General features: G+C 37.6%; 2 protein-coding genes across 2 annotated transcripts in view; one reads left to right on the forward strand and one right to left on the reverse strand.

The window, feature by feature from the left end:
- Positions 1-20,994, forward strand: part of LOC113238973 (inverted formin-2) — a 119,118-nt gene that overhangs the window by 22,710 nt on the left and 75,414 nt on the right. The gene's annotated exons all lie outside the window — the stretch shown is intronic.
- On the reverse strand, positions 4,871-5,674 carry LOC113238975. The gene has a single exon (XM_026475843.1). The coding sequence runs from the start codon at positions 5,656-5,658 to the stop codon at positions 5,425-5,427; it is 234 nt and encodes a 77-aa protein (XP_026331628.1). The 5' UTR covers positions 5,659-5,674; the 3' UTR covers positions 4,871-5,424.

The raw sequence follows: 20,994 nt of genomic DNA on the forward strand, positions 1-20,994 counted from the left end.
ATTTAGTACTAAAAGTATTTAGGTATTACACTTGCCTCAGGAATTCGAACGTTCGCCCTGTCAATTGAGACGTAGCTGTTTTCCCACTACGCTATCTTAGTTCAAATCATCAAGTTATATTCTATTTATAATTTGAGACACAAAAGTTTCTATTTATTTATGGTCAGTCACGTCCCATGAGTTAATCTGACGAAATTTCCAAGTAAACCCAATTAAGGCTTTATTATTTTTAAAGTCCTTGTGGGTGGGCAGCGTGACTCAGAGCCAAGCGTTCTTCTAGCACGAGCAGCATACTCATGCGTTTACATACAACTGGTGGGCTGACACTGACAAACATTTGAGGCTGGCTAACAACAAGCCCTATGGCCCTGCACACGAATGGCGCCTTCAATTAAAATGCGTATGTATATATGTATGACCTCTCAGACACATTTTGGTACTTTGGCAAAGGTTAATTTAAGTACAAAATAATGGTCTGTAGGCAAATGATCTTCAATGGCTGCAACAGTTTTTTGGAAATTGTCGTGACCCGTCTTATTTTACTTTTATTAATGACCATAGCACTGAAAATGAAATAATATATAGTATTCTTAAAAAAGAAACAAGTATTCGTGGCCTTGATCAAGTTCAATTTCACTGCTGGGTTGGATCCGGAAAAGTAGTTTCACATCCAATCGCGAAACCCTAAGAACTCGTCCACAGCACTATTTACATGGGTACTACAGTTGTGTTTTATCATTTTAAAGGAAATAACCGGAGTGCGCCAAGCGTCAAGGACGACATGTAGAATTGACAGAAATAAGGAAACAAATTACGTTAAATAAAAACTATACGTTACATCGAACAAGTCCGACGTCTACAGACACTGATTAGGTTTCTATTAGCGATGGCAGGCTCTATACCCGGGAACTGGTTCGGTTTGCTTTTCACTGATTTGTGAGCATGAACGCCGCATCTGTCAATCATTCGGGTAAATATCAGCGGTTTTTGTCGGGAGAAAACTTGCCTCGGGGAAATTTTCCGACTGCACTATTTACGGTCACATTAGCTGTTTACTGTGATCCTTGCATATATCAATTGCCGAGATTTGAGCGACCTAAGGTACACCTTTCTATTCTGGTCGAAAGAGCTTAATTACAATATTATGGTGCAACTAAGATTACGGGGTGCGATGTTGTTGAAGACGAACAAGATTTGATACATTTTGCTCACTTTTTTTTAAACTTAGTTTGTTTTTACTTACGTGTATTGGTTTTTGGGGGAATAATAATGTTATCCGTCCGCGTGGTAGCTTAATGGCGTGACCTGGCGTCTCTCAAGCATTGAATTTGAAATGTATCATGAGCTTTACGGAATTAAGGAAAATATTCGCCATCGTGTCTGATCGCGGTCTAAAAACCCTCGCCTGAGAGGAGCCAACACTGGGACGTATAAATGGGTTGACGATGATGATGATGATGATGATTTTACCTTGGCCTAATCTATTTATTTTAGCCTTATAATTCTGCCGCCGTTGGTTAAAGGGCGCTTGTGACAAAAACTCGAAACCGAGAAAATAAAGTTTAGAAAAATGAAATGAAAAACATCTACTTTTCTCTTGCGGTACCTTCATGGCTCCGAGGTGGATAAGGACCTCGGAACAAATAAAAATAACGATAGATCGGCCTTTTTTACTGATCAAATTGTTTGAAAAATGTCACGTGCGCGCGCAGCTAACCTCCTCAGAATTCATTATCTTGTAAACCTACAGTTTTTTTTATCACACCAAGTGAGGGGACCAACAAGCCGTACGCCTGGTGGGGTAAGCGACACGCTTGTCCACAACAGTTGCAGCGCTTTAAATAGTAAAGATCTTAGGAGCACTGCCACTGCCCCCTTACCCTGACACATAAGTTGCCAGTCCCATGTGCCTGTAATTTCACCAGCAAAAACCGCAACGCAAGTAATGCAAAAAGTTGTATAAAAGCAAATAAACATTTATTATTATTAAACGAGCACCAACCAGTTAGTCTTAGAGTGAATGATCGGAATTACAAACGGTGCCCGCTTCAAATAGATTTTAATCCCTGACCTACGAAACGCGTCTTCTGTTTCCTATAAAAGGGATTACAGGATTGTGGATATTTTTACTAGTACCTGTTAATGTCGGCTTCACAGCCGAAAAGAGATAACAATTAGTTAGTAAGGCTGTGAGACAGAGATGGTTGCATTTGTTTTGGTCCCACTTGAGAATTATTCGTTCGTTATCCTTTTATAGGAAATATTTTTGGCGTGTCATTGAACTTGAGTTGTTTGGTATTTTTGATAATCTGATGTAGTAAACAATCTCAGCACGTATGTTGTACCTCTCCCCACAAATTGTCGTACTCATCATCATTGTGAACCACGTCAGACTACTGGGCACAAGTCTTCTCCTCTATGGAGAGGGTTCTTTAGAAATTACAAGCACATCTCTCGATTGACGAGCAAAGTTTTTCGTCTAGACTACTACCGCTGATTCGGATGATTCGGTTTCCTTCCATTGAATTCCAGGCACTTCAAATGCGCGCCGCGATACCGATGCCATTACATCATTGTTTAATATCTCGCCAAACGAACATACATTCCTGCTTCTGCTGACTGACAACTTGTTAAACGTTGTTCTGCAACGCAGGTACACCCCGGACACTCCATACAACGGTCGAAAATTATTTACCTACTACTACTACATACAGCAAGGCGCTATCTGCACACGCGCAAATGTGTGCGTGAAATGGCAGGGTTACCCATCACTTTCTCGTACTATTACGTTACGTGGTCAGAGCGGCAACATAGCGAAAATTCTAACGCGAATCTGTTATCTATAATTCTATATTTTATTATCGAATACTAATAATTACACACGTTTATTAGGTTTTTATATCGATATAATATTATATTTTTCAATATAGACACAATACATGTAATCAACAAATCATCATCACTATGTCAACCTGAAAAGAAAGTATAAAATGTACAAAGGCGTCCATAACAGTACCATTGTCACCAAGAAACAGTCAGAATCTGGTGATCCCATGGAAATCGAAAAAAGGGGATTGGCAAACATTTCAGGTCGCCTTTTTTTTCGATGAAAAGTTACAATCATATTTTATTTATATAATTTTATCTTGACTTTTTCCCTTAAAATTTTTAGAATAAATGTACTTACATAGGTACTGCTGAAATCCTCACGATAAACTGTAAACTTGGATAATTTTGTATTATTATAATCAGCGGTTGTATTCTATGAGCAATTTCTCAAGAAAAAGCCTTTTCTCAAGCAACATGTGATACATAATAGCAGTTACATAAGTGTTCTTACTTTTATAGTAATATCTTGAGAATATGATGGCGTGTGGCGTGACCTAAAAAGGTGGAACTTATGACATTATTAAAAGCCGGAAGATTTCCTACTTCGGCCACATCGTAAGGAACAATAAGTACAAATTACTCCAGCTTATCTAATGCAAAATCGTTGGAAAACTAAGTGCTGGTTTGTACCAACACTACCTTGTGGTAGTACTCCGGCCGCAGCCTCTAAAGTCATAATTGCCGAGATGTTATCCAACCTCCGATCGGAGAAGAAGTCAAAGAAGAAGAATTGTAATAAGGCTTTTTGGAACAATAAATTGTTACTATTATTTTTACCTAAACTAGAAAAATTACAGAGCAAAGGAAACCATTTATCTCTGTGCAAAATGCACCCAATACTTGACAGACTTTTAGAAGCAACAGAGCTCCCCGTGAAAGAGTTCGTCGAGGGAAGTACCTACTGTCACCTTACCCATTTCTGCCGCCAAGCAGTAATGTTAGCATTACTGTGTTCTAGTTTTTGAAGGGTAAAGGTGAAATTACAGGCCCAAGGACTTGTCAACGTCTGTCTCAGGGTGACGGGTGCAGTGGCAGTAGGTAGTTTTTTTTATAATACTAAGTGACAGGACGAACAAGTCGTGTGGCTGGTGGTAAGCGTCACGCCCATCCCTAACAGAGCATCTGTCAGTAATCAGCGGCACACACCCTGATATAAGTTGTACAAGTCCCATGTGCCAATAATTTCACCAGCACCCTTACCCTTCTAAACCGGAACGCAGTAATGTTCACATTATACACTCTGTGTGTATAAGCTCTCAAATATGGTAAATTTTGTCTTGTATTTTATTCTTTAAGCAAGTTCTAAGTGCAACTGTTCATTAGGTATATTGTTGTAATTGTAAGTAAAAGTATAATTGTTTTAGGAAATGAAACTATTTTTCTGGATTTAAATCGCGTATATTTGTTTTTTCAAACAAACCCACGTTTCGGGCCCTTTACAGGTCCCATGGTCACGATTGACGTGACCATGGGACATTTCATTTCCTATGTGTAACAATCGCGAAAACCTAAGAACTCGATATATAATTGTTTTGTTTCTTATTTTTTTTATCGTTCAAAGATTTCAGAGGCAGTTATTGTCCACTGTTTATGTATCATTTAGGTAAACACTTGTCTATTCGTTCCAACATGTATTTCTTTGCTTAAGTTGACGCTGCGTTTGGTACAATTTTTTACATCCGCCTACATTAAAATATAGCACAGGAAGAGAACAAAGGGGTAATGAAACTCGTGCAATTTTGGTTATTGTCTTGTAATTGTAAGTGGACTTTGTGCGACAGGGTTGGTAATTGGCTATTGCTCAGCTATTATAATATTTGCGACGTACATTAGTATGATTTACATTTTCATTAGTAAAATTTTACAAACATTTAGTTACATCGGTGAGTATTATAGAATATATACACATTTATATAATTATTATGACAAACAAAATGAAAATTCTGTTATATAAGAGGCGATAGTTTAAATGTTCACAAAAATCATGCGCATTAGTAATTGCAATAGGTGTATTTAGAAAACATTGTCTTGCTTGGAAAATCATGCTTTTTTTTATCATTCAAAAAATCACCAATAGCTAACGAATTGTAACTTGTAATAAGCAAAATGGTGGTTCGGATGGCTTCTTAACCTTATAATGGGTAATTCGCTGGTAATTATACTATAGTTATAGTAAATTAATAATTAATAAAAATCAGCATTTCCTACGAAGACTTAACAATAATAATAAGTTCATGCAGATGGAAGAAGACGAAGTAGGATCTTATTGCACACCCTCCACTCAGATACACGCCATGCTGCATTTACAAGATTTCGGCCCGTAAGTGTGAACAAAAATAAAGAAGAACATAAATCGTTCCTAACTTTCGCACAGAGCTTCTTCACAAAACTTGCAATCGGGTACGAACAAATTCTAAGCCAGCGGTCCTATAACAAAACATGTTAAAACTTGTACCGAATAATATAGAAGAGAGAACAAAAAACCATATGCCTAGAAAATTGTCATTTTGTTCTCCGGGTCTTGGTGCCGGTCGTTTAGCGGCGGCCGGCTGCGTTCATGCCTTTGGGGAGAGCCAAGAGCGAGTTGATGACATCCACGTTGCGCTTCTTCTGCTGGTCTCGGTAATCCGCTCCGCCGATCTCGCCTCGGGCAAAGATGGTCTGCCACTGCCTAATACGGTCACCTGGGCGCAACTCGAGCACAACTTCTTCGGGGTACTCGTCCACCACGACGATAGAATCATCATGGTAGTGGCCGCCGTCAGCCATCGTCGCTGCCGTCAGCGTGGCGATCAGGAGACACAAGGAAACAATATTCATCTTAGCCAAAAACGTGAACGTCACTGACTCAAATTTTGTCTCTAGAGTAGAGCACAGATTTTCAGAAGCTAGAGCTCTTTGCAAGTGCACTCGATGATTGTGTTTCAGGTAGCCGGCAACACCGCTATTTATACTGAAAATCTTCGCAATGCACGAGGTTGTTACTTAAGAACAGTATTAAGATTTATATCTTATCCCGTTGCATTAAGGTTATTGTAATGGTGTCTTCCCCTTCGTTCGGTGGAGCGTGTGACGGCTGTAGCCCACGCCGCGGCGTGTTTTCGACAGCCAACAACTCCGCATGACAACTTGCGCACTTTCTAGTTTTATTGTTTTTAGCACTGTATCTGTAGGTACCATTCGTTATATAAGCCTTGGTTTGTTTTTCTTATTGATTAATTTTGAAAATAGATTTATTTGTTAAAATTATTTGTATACATGTTTAATAGTGTCTCGTGGCTATGGGCACATTCAGAGACTAAAAAATATGGTCATTATTTTGTCCCGATATTTATACGATATCATCGTGTTTGATTTATTTGAAGGGCTTATTTTTGAAAAAGGAAAAGGGAAGCATATTAAACCTTTTTATTAAAAAAAAAAATCTCAATAGTCAGTTACCGTGGACGATAACTGAAACGCATATAGAATTCCTCTTGACAACAAACTATGTGTCCAAATACAAATAGCTGCTGTACACTCTTGAGGAGTTCCTCCCACCCGTCTGGCCATTTCTATCAACAGATCAGCTCTAGGTTACCATAAAATTATATTTTTATTGAAATTCAATAAACCGGATTTATCTCCTAATTTGCCACTTTTCAACATTTGAATATTTTCTAAAAAAACAGCCGAATTGAGAATCTCCTCTTTTTTGAAGTCAAGTAAAAGATTGATTTAAATGGACAACTCCGCGCCCGCGCGTGGTGTGTTGTCGTTCGTATAAATACACGGAATTACACCCGCCGTACTCCCGACTCGACACTGATTTTTTGAAATTAAGCCCTTAGAATAATACATACGCATAGAATGATAGTTTCATATCAAACGAACTGTCACAAGTGAGGCAAAAATCAAATTCATGTAGGCTAGTTTTGGTAGTAGGTTAATTTTCGGTTTTAGTGAATATTTATATAAAAATACAAGTTGAAACGCGTTGCTTCCTTGTGGAATGTGATGTTAGTATCTATTTTATGTTTGACTGACGTATTTTTACACTCATTTACCGTACATTTCGTCATTTTTAGCTAAAATTCTGGAGCTGTTCGCGGTGCAAGTTGACCTTGAGCAATGAAGGTCCGCCCGCTCGTGCAGGCCCTTTGGGCGTGCTTCAATTTGCCTCACTTAGCGTGTGCGGACTAGGTTTCTATGCGTTATTATTCTAAGTTTACGCCTTTGTTTTCTGTCTAAATTAATGCAAAATCTAAATGCGATAATCTAAGGACAGGGCGAAATGACGAATTTAGGCTTATTTACACCAGTGGGCTACATCACGCTGATGATGAAAACTCGCACGACAATTTCCAGATATAACGCAATTATGTTAACGTCTTGTGTTTATTGATGGCATAATTCGACTTCTGTGATAGTTAAGTGACTTAGTATTAAATCTGGAGTACCCATTCTTTATGCTGATCACAAGGTACTGCCTCAACAGCACGTAGGTATGTAGGCACTTAGTATGCCGATCGTGCAGTTGCCGAATAAACAGTACCTAGCTTTATTATGATCAGGTTGTTGGTACCTGGAATATTGCAGAAATGGATTTCTGACAAACTTGTTATGTGTGTCATTGCTTACGGATTTGGGAGTCAGCTCTGTTTTACAAATAAACTCATGAACATATTGAGAGGAACGCTAGTTACAACTCTTTTTTTAAAAAAACGACCTCAACAGCTTGTGGAATTACATCTATCAAGCCCTAGTTTGCCATCCGCCTATAGACTGCCTCCGTGGCCGAACGGTTACCATGCCGGACTGCCACGCAGAGGTCCCAGGTTCGATTCCCGGGCCGGGAGAAATATTTATATGGCCTACATTTATTTCTCTCGTGAGACCCGCGACACAGGGTTTCCCTAGTGCGGGGCTATGTTGAGTGTGTGCGTTATTATAAAAAAAAATCCAAACCCATAAAATAAAAATAAAATAAAAAATAAAAATCATTTATTTCGGACTTGCATCCATATAAGTGTTAGTAACAATTTGCTTAATCCTATGTTAGTGCCTTATAAAAATATTATTATTGTAACTTAACCTAACGTCTTTGGCGAGATGGACGCTGGTCCAGTGTCGCATAATCGCACTGTCCACGTCCAATCTCGCCGCGACCGTCTGCAGGAGGCTGTTGGGGCTGCCACGCACACGATAGATTAGAGAAGCGATGCTCTTTCGGATGATAGCTGAGAAACTATCAACCTCAACCTTAAAGGGGAATATTTTCTTCAAATTTAAATTTTAATACTAAGGTACCCTCAATTCAACAAAAAATATTCATCAAAATTGGTCCACAAACTCCGCGTGGCATGCACAAAATTCTATCAATATTTTATTCATTTACAATTGCTATTATACAATGATCTTATACTACACGTATAGATAAAAATCATTGCTTATATACATCTTATATATTCTTACCAGAACTAGATATTTAAATCTTTCCAATTACTGTCTGCTTCGTGAGTGCAGTCTTTTATCACTACCACTTGCGATCACTAGTAACTTCCGACCAACAGAATTAAAAAAGTAGGATTTTCTCAGTCTTGATCGCCATCATTTCCTCTGGCTGTTCTTAGCGATGTGCCAGCCTCCGTACTAACTCGTAGTATCGGGCTCTAACAAACAACTTCATTACACAAAAAACAATAATTATAAAATTGCATAATCATGTCGGAACTTTTTGTTTAACAACCAGAATACAATGACTATAAATAATTTTCAATAACAGAGAATTTATTGTACTTATTTTTTGCGTCGTGTCCTGCGTAATTAATTCATCAATTCGTTCTTCACACGCACACTACTTTACAATATGATAAGAACAACAACTGAGTCACACCGAGGCACCTGTGCTCAGCATATTATTCTCCGCCTATTGAATACCTATAGTCGACATATTGCCGTTACCAGGAATCGAACCAAGGACGCCCAGTTCGAAATATAACCGCCGCAGTAACATCGTGCGGTGTAAACAATTTTAGACTGGTATTTGTTCTTCCTATAGCTTGAAGCGGTCGATGAGTTTGATTTTGTATTCAACGTCATTTTGTGACAAATCTAGTTCTCATGGTGCTTGTTGAAAAATAATGTCATTTTAAGTAATTAATTGTGTTGTTGTTGTTCTTAATTTATTTATTGCGATGTTAGTACCTACAGGTATCACAACGATAAATACACCAAGTATAAACATACCCCGTTGAGGTCTAATAAAAATAGACTTTAGTACCTCGTACCTAAGACACGGGGTGAACAAGCCATGTCGTCGTCGTCGCCTGGTCGTAAGCGACACGCCTAATCCGTAACAGTTGCAGTGCCACTCAGAGTTTTAAATCACAAACATCTGAGGGGCACTGCCAGAGCGCCCGTCACCATGAGAAATAATTTTACAAGTCCTATGTTCCTGTAATGTCACAAGCAAATGGAACGCCGTAATGTGACCACTACTGCTTGGCGGCAGAAATAGGTAAGGTGGCAGTACTTCCCTCGACGATCTCTTTCACAAGAAGCTCCACTGCTATCAAAGTAGTACTTAAAATAGATACAAAATTAACAGAAAGGTGTACGTAGGTATTGTTAAGTTATGGAAGAGTTTATTATTGTCATACTGGTGGATAGTCAATCGATAGGACATGCCAAGATATCGTAATCAACCTCGTCTCTTGCGTTGGAGACTTTGAGAACCTTGTGCGATGTGCATGTTTCACCGTGGTTTTTTTATCCACGCTGATTATGACTAAATCTTCAAGCAATACTCTTCGTATTGATTGAGAATTATTTACGTGACTCTAAAATCATAGACACAAGCCACCAAACGGAACTCTCTATTAAAAAGCAACCATTCTCTTACTTACGCGACACGCCTGTCCATAATAGTTGCAGTGCCACTCAGAGCTTTAAATCGCAATAATCTGAGGGGCACTGCCACTGCACCCGTCACCTTGAGACATAAGTTGACAAGTCCCATGTGTCTGTAATTTTTCCCCTTACATTTCAAAACCGGAACACTGTAATGCAGACATTACTGCGTGGCGGCAGAAATAGGTAAAGTAAAATCAATTTTATAGATAAAATTAATGAACGTAATGAGATTTCAAAACACTCCTTGCAGTAACCAGCTTATCTGTTTTAGTATAGCAAATTATAGCACGAATGTCTAAATCAAATGTCGCTAGACGTATCACAGTCATGAAAAATACTTTGTAACACAAGAAAACAAATGAATTTTAATAGCAACGTCATCTGTGGGAAAAAGAGGTTTCTACAAAGCATCGAGTATATAACCAGAAATGGAGACGAATAAGGGACATCTAACCCAACAACTCATCAGGCGAATGGGCCTTTTATCACTTTTAAATACACATATAACTCTTGTTTGCGCTAGAATCACAAATTAGGAAGCTGAAATGTACAGCGCCAACAACTGTACGTCTCCGTATATTCTAAAAATAATCTGTATTTATTATAATAGAGATAATGTCTCTAAAGTAGGAGGGCTGTTCCATTCAGTGGTCTGGAAGAAAAAACTAAACATCTAATTGCAAAGCGAACGGGATCATAATTCATCGGTAATTAAATAATAAATATGTAATATTTCAATTTTCGTCCGTTATAGCAAAGCTCAAGTTAAACAGGTCGAATTGAAGAGAAACAATTGACGACACCCGTCAATTGTTTGGAATTTGGGCTGTCGAATCGGAGCGCAGTTGTCAATGTAATGATTGGACAGAATAGTTTTCAAACAAATTAAAATACATTTCGTATTTCTGGTTATATACTCAATGCTACAAAGTAATCTTTAACGCGATATATGCAAATTATTCCAAACAAAGCTCCTCAGTTTTAATTGTCAGGGTCGATGAAAACAGTCTGATAGATACAAACGATGTTCAATTGAAGATTTGCCAGGCAAAGTGTCGGTCAGAGATGCGCGACAGCATATTTATAAACAAATAGAGTGCATTATTGCCTATAACAATCATACTTTCTACTTCTGATTCATAAGCATTAGTCACAGTTTCGCACTTTTGTATTATTACATAGATAAGATTAGGCCATTGTTGTTATGTCCACACTTTATCATTATAATCGTCCACAGCCTTTTTTTATAACATCAAGTGACGGGACGAACAAGTCGTGCGCCTTATGGTACGCTACACGCGTGTCCATATCAGTTACAGTGCCACTCAGAGCTTTTTAATTGCGAAGATCTGAGGGGCACTGCCACTGCGTCCGTCACCCTGAGATGTAAGTTGACAAGTCCCATGTGCCTGTAATTTCACCAGCACCCTTACCCTTCAAAACCGGAACACAGTAATGTCGACATTACTGCTTGGCTGCAGAAATAGGTAAGGAGCTCTATAGCTACTAAATTGCCTGACTTCACCCACTAACATCTAAAGCGCTGATTCCCAAAGTGGACTATATCGAAACAGGGGTGCACTAAGATCTATAAAGGGTTCATGTCATGAGCGGGCTCCAAAATAGAGAAAAATATTTACAAAGACAAAATTTTAAGTTTTTTTTAATTTTTATTCTGTTTTTTCTTAATAAATTGGACTAGTTACGAAAAGTAGTAGAAGTTACAAAAGGAGAGTTCATCAATTCAAAAAGTATAATAAAAGTAATTTAAATAGTAAGAATAATAAACAACGACACGATAATGAACAAAATAACTTTTGAAAGGCTGGATTTTAAGTTGTTTTAAGTTAGGAAAGTTGTAATACGTGTTATTAACCATCAATATTTAAGTACTATACTATGCCGTTTAAATTTAAGTATTTAGTAAGTAGTATTTCAAATAGGCAGTTTGAAATGTTGTCTATTACTTGAAAATTATTATCATACATACAAGTTTGTCTAACCGCCTCTGGGATTCGTTGTAGCTTTACGCGTATTTACCAGACACTCGATAATTAATTACATTTTCATACTGCCTTTACATTTATATGCAATATTATGGATTAAGTTGCGTAAACAAATCAGACTAGGTAGAAATAGCATAGTCATCGCAACGACGTAGTTGTATTGTATCTTAGACATTCGGGTTATTAAACAATTTTATTCAAGACACTAATTATGATACAATAGTGGTTTTATCTTTGGATTTAAATTAAATTGATTTGCCACACATTCGCACGAAGCGGTTTGCTTCCTCCTTCCTAATGTTTACGGCAAAGGACTACACCTCTATACACTGCCGGCATCCGTGTTTCGCGAAAACTAAAACTTGGGGCTATTCAAGACTAAAGTGACTAGGCAGTTTTTGGACAAACGCGTCGCTTAACAGCGAGTGATATTGAGGCCAAGGGTGCGTGTGCTTTGCATAAACAAAATAACAACCAGTGTTGGCTACAATCTTTGGATAAGTCATCTCTTATAAAAAAAACAATATAAAAAAAATTACATTTAAAGATTTTATTTCGCCTACGAATTTCCGTTCACATAATATAAAAAAAGGAATATTTTTTATGATGCGTTGTGTATGTGACGAGACGAACAAGTCGTGCGCCTGGTGGTCAGCGTCACGACTGTCCATAACAGTTGCAGAGCCGCTCTGATCTAAAAAATCACAATGATCTAAGGCGCACTGCCACTGCGCCCGTCACCTTGATACAAGTTGATAATTCCCCAGCCTATAATTTCACCAGCACCCTTACCCTTCAAAACCGAAACGCAGTAATGTTCACATTACATAGTATATATAGTATAGTGTATAAATAATAATAACACCTTACTCTGAAATCTGGGAATTATTGTCTTGTATTTTGTTCTATATGCAAGTTCTAAGTGCAACTGTTCATTAGGTATGTAAAAGTATAATTTGTTTTGATTTTTAAAGTTACATGTCTGGCTCCACGATATTCTTTTGCAGCTATTGTTCGAGGCGTTAGCGATGTAACAAAAACGTGACGTCACGGCGTTAGCTATTGCGATAAAATTTTAAAATGGCGGTTCTATCACTCGAATTTGACAAGATACGGGGCAGGTCACGCCTTGTATCTGTAGGTATGTAGACATTTATCTACTCATTTGGAACACCCTATTCCGAGCATTGGTTACAATAACGTAGTGTCACCTTAGCGCGAATTCCTATTTTACAACGGGTCGACGGCCAACGGTATCGCGGCATCGCCACGCCACTGGCACTCGGTGCTCACTCGTCTTGATGAATGTGCGTGTGATCGGGGCATCGGGGACACGCCAGTGCTACCATTGACAATGTTATTAGGTGACGTGTCTGAGTCGTACTTTACCTCACTAACCCCCGTTTCTAATATGGTTTGCTCCATCTTATTCGGCTTTCAAAACCGGACAGTCTTGTAAATCAATTAAATCCAAATATCAAACTAATTTAAAATTTTAAACAATTAGAAATTTTTAAGCACTAGTAAAGTACATTTCAAATACATTACAATCTACATTAATGAGTAATTTATATTTCACTTAACCTAATAAATAAACAAAGTAAACAAAATTTTTTTTATTACATACTCTATAAGTCTTCGCCTTAATATATATTATTAAGGCGAAGACATTTTTTCCAGGTGTTCTTTTTGTTCAGTGTCACTGGCACTATTTAGTTTAATCATACACTAGTCCAAATGGTTTTGTCCGTTTTAAATAACTGTGTAGTCAAGGAGCTGAATGGCCTCGACGTTCACGTGAAGGCGAAGCCTGCGTTGGTGGGCTTTGGTGTACTTCTGAGTTATCTTGTCTACGAATTCCATTTTCTGGTCAAAAAGTGTGGCATCAAACCTAAAATACAACAGAGTTAATGACGAGGGATGAAATATACGTCCTTTTACTATTTGTTACAATCGTAGTGGGATGTTGTAACAAGGACAAGTCGGGATTAAATGTTTGCACAAGACATAAGATTCTTAACAATATTCTTGTGGTCATAACCTTTATTTGATAAACATTAGACAAACGCAGCGGTCGTGCAAATGAAAAATATGATAATGTAAAAAAAAGGAACGTTACAAAAATATATACGGTGTAAAACGTTGTAGGTAGACTAGTTACAAATTTACTCGTAACAAGCTGAACGCAGTAATTAGAATCAAATGGGACAGACATCACTGCAAGCGACTCAGTGAGTTAGAAAAAATGTCCCGGAGCAAGTGTCACGATCTCTGAATGGGAGTTAAATCCGTAAGAAAAAAGACGAGGTCGGAAATAGTCGGGACGCGCCGCATGCCACGCGCGCCGATGCGCTCGCGCACCTGTCCAATTGCTGCGACAAAATGATCCTAACAAACATCATTATTTTAAGCATTAACCCCAAAAGTAAATTGTCGTTAAAATTATTATTTTTTAATTTATATCGAAAACTAATAGGACAAAATTAGTCTGGTTAATAAAGAAGAAGGTGTCCAGTGTCACACTACAGCAGCAGTTTACCCTCTGGATGGCAGTGCAAATTCTCTGAGCGAGGTCTGTACCCCCAGTACCTTTACCCTGCCACGGTGGAAATTCAGCGATTTTAACATTGTTACATATACTGCAAAGCATTTGCCGGAGCTTATACACGATGTGTTTGATATAGGAAGGACGGAGTCTCCCCGGATGGGCTTTAATTCTAGGCATTATCAGAAGGGCCACTGGAAAGGGCGCCATTATGGCGTCCACCAATATTGAGATTTATGTGCGCCCGCGCCGCCACCAATTGGATAACGACGTCGTTCGAGGCCGGACATAGGACCCTTTGATTATTACCGTTTCGCAATCAATGTTTATTTGTTAGTGGCTTTTTTATACAATATTCTAACATGATTTCACAGCTACACTCAAACAACCATACACAAAGAATGTTTTCTTGTAAATAAAATACTTTTGCTGGGTTCGAGAATGTCCGTTATTTTGTCATTCCGCAGGTCTCACCTAGTGTAGTCGATGCTTACAAACAATCGCACTTCTCTCTAACGGGAACTTGAAAAAGGACATAGCCGAACTTCTAGTGCCATGAGGAATTCACGAGAAGGCAATAAACTTTCCCTCGAATGTAACAATGGCAACTAGCCGCAGTTATTACACCACTCATTGAGGACTACCCATTTAGGCGACAGTGAACACCAACAAACACGGGTATACGAGTTTGCGAAACGACGCATTCGGAGGCTCGTTACGCCCATTATGTGTTCTAACAAGCACATGTTAATGTTAGTGCTTGTTAAATATACGCTAAATAAGACGCTAAGGCAGTAGACTGCAAGCATGTTTTATTGTGACACGATGTGATAACGTATAAAGACCACTACTTATTTGGATTCAGAATCCGTTTTGTCAAACATGTGAAGTCCCAGCCCGAGGCAGACTATAGCCAAAACGTGGGCACTGATCCCAGTTATAACAGTAACAAATATAGCGTCTAATACGGTTGTATTGTTTCTCTATACTATTAGCCATGCAGGTAATTTTTTATTAGTCTGTGTCCTGAGATTCTGCATTTGTTGGAGTTAAATCTGTTTAATGTAGTAGTAATGAGAAAGGCCGCGGCCTTAGCGCCGAGCGCAAAAAAAATATCCAGATGGTCAGACAAGGTGAACGAACGGTCGTAGTTCATAAGTGCTTACATCCTGTCCTCGAAAGATGCGCTGAAAAATATATAGGTCGCAAATAAAAACTGCTGGCGGTTGATCTACTCCGCTTGCGGACAAACAAAATCTTTCATCGACTGTAGTTGCGTGAATCATTTTTACGCCTCGATCGACGGGTACTTATTTTATTTCTTCCACGGTCGTTGTACGGGTAAGATCTTTTGAATACGGAACCCTAGAACCAAACATCAGGGTTGATAATCCACTTGTCAACTAACTTGAAATGTGACATTGAAGACCAATGCGAACTGCTTTTTCACGGAGGCGTTGAGTCGAATTGTCTTGCTCATTAAATCATGTGGAAGCATAACAATAAAAAAATCTTGTTTATCCTCGACCTTAACAACAAGCGTCGAGAGCTTTTCCCTATAATGTAATTACTTAATCGGTTTAATCACTATTATATTTAAGTAGATAATTAAGTACGTAATGCGTTTCGTGGTCGTTAAGTTTTGGTTGGTTACTAATATGATGTTAATATAAATTCACAGAGTACCGTTGCGCAGTGGGCGCTGCCGTGTTGGCCGTGTTTTCGTGCTCGATTCCATTATCGTTTCGTTTCGAGATCTTTATCTAAGCGAGTCGTCTCTACATCGGGCATAAATCATCATATGAAGAGAGAGCTTTTGGACAGTTCTGGTAATATAACATTCCAGAAACGAACGTTTCGAGAATCACTAAAGATGATGATGTGATAGAGAAATGGATCGTGGTGAAATTTCTGGCTAACGATCCTTGCGCCAAGGCACTCCATGTAGAACTGTACTTAGTTTAACTTCTCAGCGTGAAATTCTTAAACATATACGAAGAAAATAATTATAGTTTCAAAATTTATTATTATTGTTTGGAGCCAACGGTCACACATTAATTTGTAAAAGCCCTCTAGCCACGCCTCATGTCGACAACATATTTGTATTAGGAAACTGCTAAATGAGATAAAGACGTGATCGCCGTTGTATCAGATAAACAATTAATCAACTTTAATCCGCGCTAACGGCAATTGTGAACTTGTTTGAACATTTGTCATTCCGGACTGGCCCCCTCGTTGGTTGGAGACGTCTTTATTTCTTGAGATGCGCATGCAAGTGTTACATACTAGCTATCGGTACCTATTTATTACTATTTTAATGTTAGTGTATGGCACGATTTTTGTTATCGTTCTGAATACAGGGCGTTTTGAAAGGTAGCCTTAGCAGTCAAAGTAAAATAAGGAACAAATACGCATAAATTCATAACTAGAAGAGCATGTACGACCTGTTTAGTGGTTTTTCAAGTGGCCGATGTTTCTGTGCGATTCGGATGTATTTACGGCGCGCGCGCAGGCCAAGCGCATCCTAATCGCCGGTCAATAGCCCATACGTCTCTAAACGTTCCTCAATAAGTAACTACTGTTGGATGTGACGAATACTGGATGTATAAATAACAATATGTTAAAGTTAGGAATTATTCCTGTGTATTATAATAAAATCCGTTTGACGCAAGCAGTACAAGACTGGTCGTCGTGGTGTTCTTCAGGGGAGGCCTATGTTCAGCAGTGATGATAATTATAATGTAACTGACTGTAACACATAATACAATTATATGATTTAACTGTACCATCTTGAGTAAGATGGGGCCGAAAGTAAATGAATAAACCTGGATTGCGGTAACAATATCAATGTATAAAACAAAGAATGCTGAAACTCTTTGAAAGCGTAAAAATGCCACCTCAGAGGCTCTCGCAGATGCAGGTCCACTTAAAACTCTATTGGATTATCATTTTCAATACAATTCGTCACACATTATGATCAGTATTACTCATACATATTAACTAAGACGAATTAAGACAAAGAGTGAGCTGGGCGCATTGAAGACGTCACTAATCTACTTCTACGTAGAATGACTACTACCTACCAAAGCACATGACATACAAATACAACAAAATCTCGCAGCCAATGTCCGCTTGTGGTCTCTTTACTTGCTACCATCCTGACGCTTCTATCGCAATGCTTCTTCATAGAAGCCTTACTTTTAAACACTAAGTATATACAAATTAACGTAATATCTGGATTTCTCGTTTGTCTTCAAACTATTGTTGTGTAGTTACAATCAAGGAAGACTTTACTCTTCTGTTTTGATTTATAGTTAAAATGGAATGGTTTATGATGAACATATTTGGGGCGGACCGGTGCTCGGCGCTCGATTGATTGCCCATACAAATTGGCCTTAATTCACGCTGCGCACTTGGCGACATGCACTGTGATTCTCCGCGAAACATAATTGCCTTTGACAATGTTTCTTTGTTATTAGTAAAACATACCTATGAAATTATGTTCCATATGCTACTCACTGTGTTACTTTTCTTCGTTCTTCTTCTTGATTTCTAGAAAGCCTCGATGGCGCCGAAATCGTACTATACAAAAGTGTTGAATCACAGATTTAGGATGTTGAAGTCTGAGATATTGAGATTGATTTGATAGCTCCGAGTGAGAAACTAAACGAAATAACTGCGTATATACATAGATAGATGACATTGCAAAATAGAATGCTAAAATCTCTCAGAAATGTGGAGTCGAATTTTTTTGCCTTAAATGGCGATTACAATGGGAATCAAAATCATAAATGTTTTTATTTTAAGACTCAATCTTTACAATAATGATTCACGAACATTTGATGATGAAAAAACAAGAATTGTCGCAGTAGTAAGGCCCTATGATCCTCGAAATGCGCCAAGAAGGCGGCTCCCTAAAATTATCGATGGCATTTTTTTTTTTGATTTTAACTTGTGAAGAACCCGAAAGACCCGAAAACGTTTGTTCGAAAAAAAAGATTCGTTTCCAATTTATTTTTTATTGTTGCCAATGTCGATGTCCTGATTAGTTTTGTTGACACACCTAATTCTGATAATTTTTAAACACATTTCCGTTATCGCCGTTATGGAAGGCCGCGGAAGGTCGTTCATTATCGTTAGTAATCTTTGTTATCATTTCTATTCTAAATATAGAGCATATCTATCATCTATGTTATATTGTCTAAGAACGTATATACACGTAACGTAATAGATTTTGAGTACGAAATTTATTCCTTAAAGAAAAATAGTCTAAGACATCATACAGGTCATCATATAGACAAACGACGTATCTAACAGGCGCGAATTTTACTCTCAATGCGGCTATTAAGCAAAAAGTACCTACTACGGGAAGTGGCGAAACAGTGTTGATAGCTATTAAGTTAAGAGGGAGCATGCCAAAAAAGTTTTGACGTTGGCTCCGCCCAAATTTGTGAAACAAATATATGCCTGAAGTTCGCGTGCCATGCGACAAGAGATGTTGAATTTTGCGCATTAAAAGTACCAAATTCGTTTTAGCGGAATAACTCTAAAACTAAAGGGATTAAAAAATCCGTAGTGACAGTTGTCGATCATGCACAAATATAATTAATTATCTAATTTTTGTCCTAATAACCTGTAGCATTTCGAGGATGAATCGAAAAAATTTGAAAATTAGAGGTCATTTCGTGATTTTTGTCTATCGAGGAAACTTTATTGTTTCATGTTTCTGATTAGAGTCTATGCTTGAATATATCGTGTAGTTACTCATATAATATTTTATTTTTAACTTTAAGGTGGATATACCCCTCTAAAATCAAATCGAAGATTAGGAATTTTTCCTCTGCTCCCTCTTAAGCAAAAAGCGATATGTTTACAGATGGGAACATCAATAAAAACTATAGTTTGGAAGCACATATTGTTAAAGAAAGATATTACACATTATAATGGTTTTAAGCCTGTGGCTATAATGGAAACATTTATAGAAAACGGAGATATTACAGATTATGGCTTACGGGTAAATAAATTAGGCTGGTTAATCTAAGAAATGCCTAACATGAAATTTGCAATCGACGAAATTCAAAGCGGTTTATTGTTAACGATCTGCTTTCCAATGAGAAAAAATGTGTGAAATTTACATTACGTAATGCAACCATCCAGCGGCATTATTGAACCGAGGTGCAGTTTTGTTTTCGGGTTTAACTCTAAATGATAAATTGCAATGGGGTCTACTAATAACTAAGCTGTTGAAACTACTCATTTCTGCAGCAAACATATAAAAGATATAAAAACTGCCTCTGTGGCCGAACGGTTCGATTCCCGGGCCGGGAGAAATATTTGTATGGCCTACAGTTATTTCTCTCGTGAGTTTGGGTGTAATTTGTGGTTGTCTGTGTGTGTGTCCATGGTACCCGCGAAACAGGGTTTCTCTAGTGCGGGGCTATGTTGAGTGTGTGCATTATTATTATTATTATAAAAAAAATCGAAAATCATCAAGTGTCGAAATCTTTAGTCATTTTTATGAAGAAGAATGACAGGCATAATATTAATATTATAAGGAACATAAATAACCTGGCCAATAAAACGTCGTAGAGGCTATGTATATGGTAAAAGCGCTGATAACCCTCAAAATTTAACATTCACGAAGATTAAAACTATTGCGAAGCAAAAACTTATACAATGTGTTACTACACAATTTTTGCGTATTTGGATATCAACAAGCCTTGGGAGTTGTGCATTTAGCTCTTTGCAGTATTTTCTATCTCGGATAATTTAAGTATTGTAAATTGTAAATGTGAGGAAATATCTATTTACAAATAGCAACATCTAGAGATTTTGCACTATTTTCATCTCTAATAAGGAGTGTTCGATAAAATCGACAATGTCAAGTGTAATTCGCTTATATCCGTGAAATAAAGATAAATTGAATATGAATTTAACATGACATGAGAACACAAAGGTATAAATCTTATGGAAGTGGCAATCAATACTAAAATCATTGCTATGATAAAATTTTCCAAATGAGTTTTGCATTTCGCAATATTTGCGATTTCGTATTGTCACCCTTATGTAAACCAATGTCTTGTTTCAAGTTTAAATATTCAGATTGTTCTTTGACGCAGAACTATAAAAAGCCTGTTACTTATAATTATACAATATTTTCGATTATTCCAATTGTTTTTAATCACGTATTTACATTATGAGTAACAGTAAATGATATCCAATGATTCAACTTTTTCTGTTTTGAACCTGACTAAGAGTTGTATTACATTTTGTTTTGAAAACAATGTGGAAACTTACTCATTCTGATAATTTATTTTATTCGTGAGTTGTTAGGTTTTCGTAATTACGTGAAAACGCCTCAATCGACTGACCATGGGACCTGTAGAGGCGGAAACGTTGAATTGTTTGAAAAAACAAATATAGGCGAGAAATTGTTTAATTTTTCTGATTATCTAAAGTGATTTAAAAGAATAATTTTTAATTAAATTTTTATTGAATTGATATTCAATTATTTTTTGTGAAATTACTCCACAGTTTGTTATAATTATTAATACAAAGATCGAACACTCAGAAAAAACATTCAGAAAAAATTCCTTGGATCCGGTCGGATTCAAACCGACGTCTTCTTGCATACCGTGCCAGACGCTATACCAACTAAGC

Source organism: Hyposmocoma kahamanoa, unplaced genomic scaffold (assembly GCF_003589595.1).
Source record: "Hyposmocoma kahamanoa isolate Upper Pololo Valley unplaced genomic scaffold, ASM358959v1 98972, whole genome shotgun sequence".
In the NCBI taxonomy this organism is placed as follows: domain Eukaryota; kingdom Metazoa; phylum Arthropoda; class Insecta; order Lepidoptera; family Cosmopterigidae; genus Hyposmocoma; species Hyposmocoma kahamanoa.

What these genes read in the sequence shown, in the direction of transcription:
- LOC113238975 (XM_026475843.1), bottom strand. Translation starts at nt 5,658, where the DNA reads ATGGCTGACGGCGGCCACTACCATGATGATTCTATCGTCGTGGTGGAC.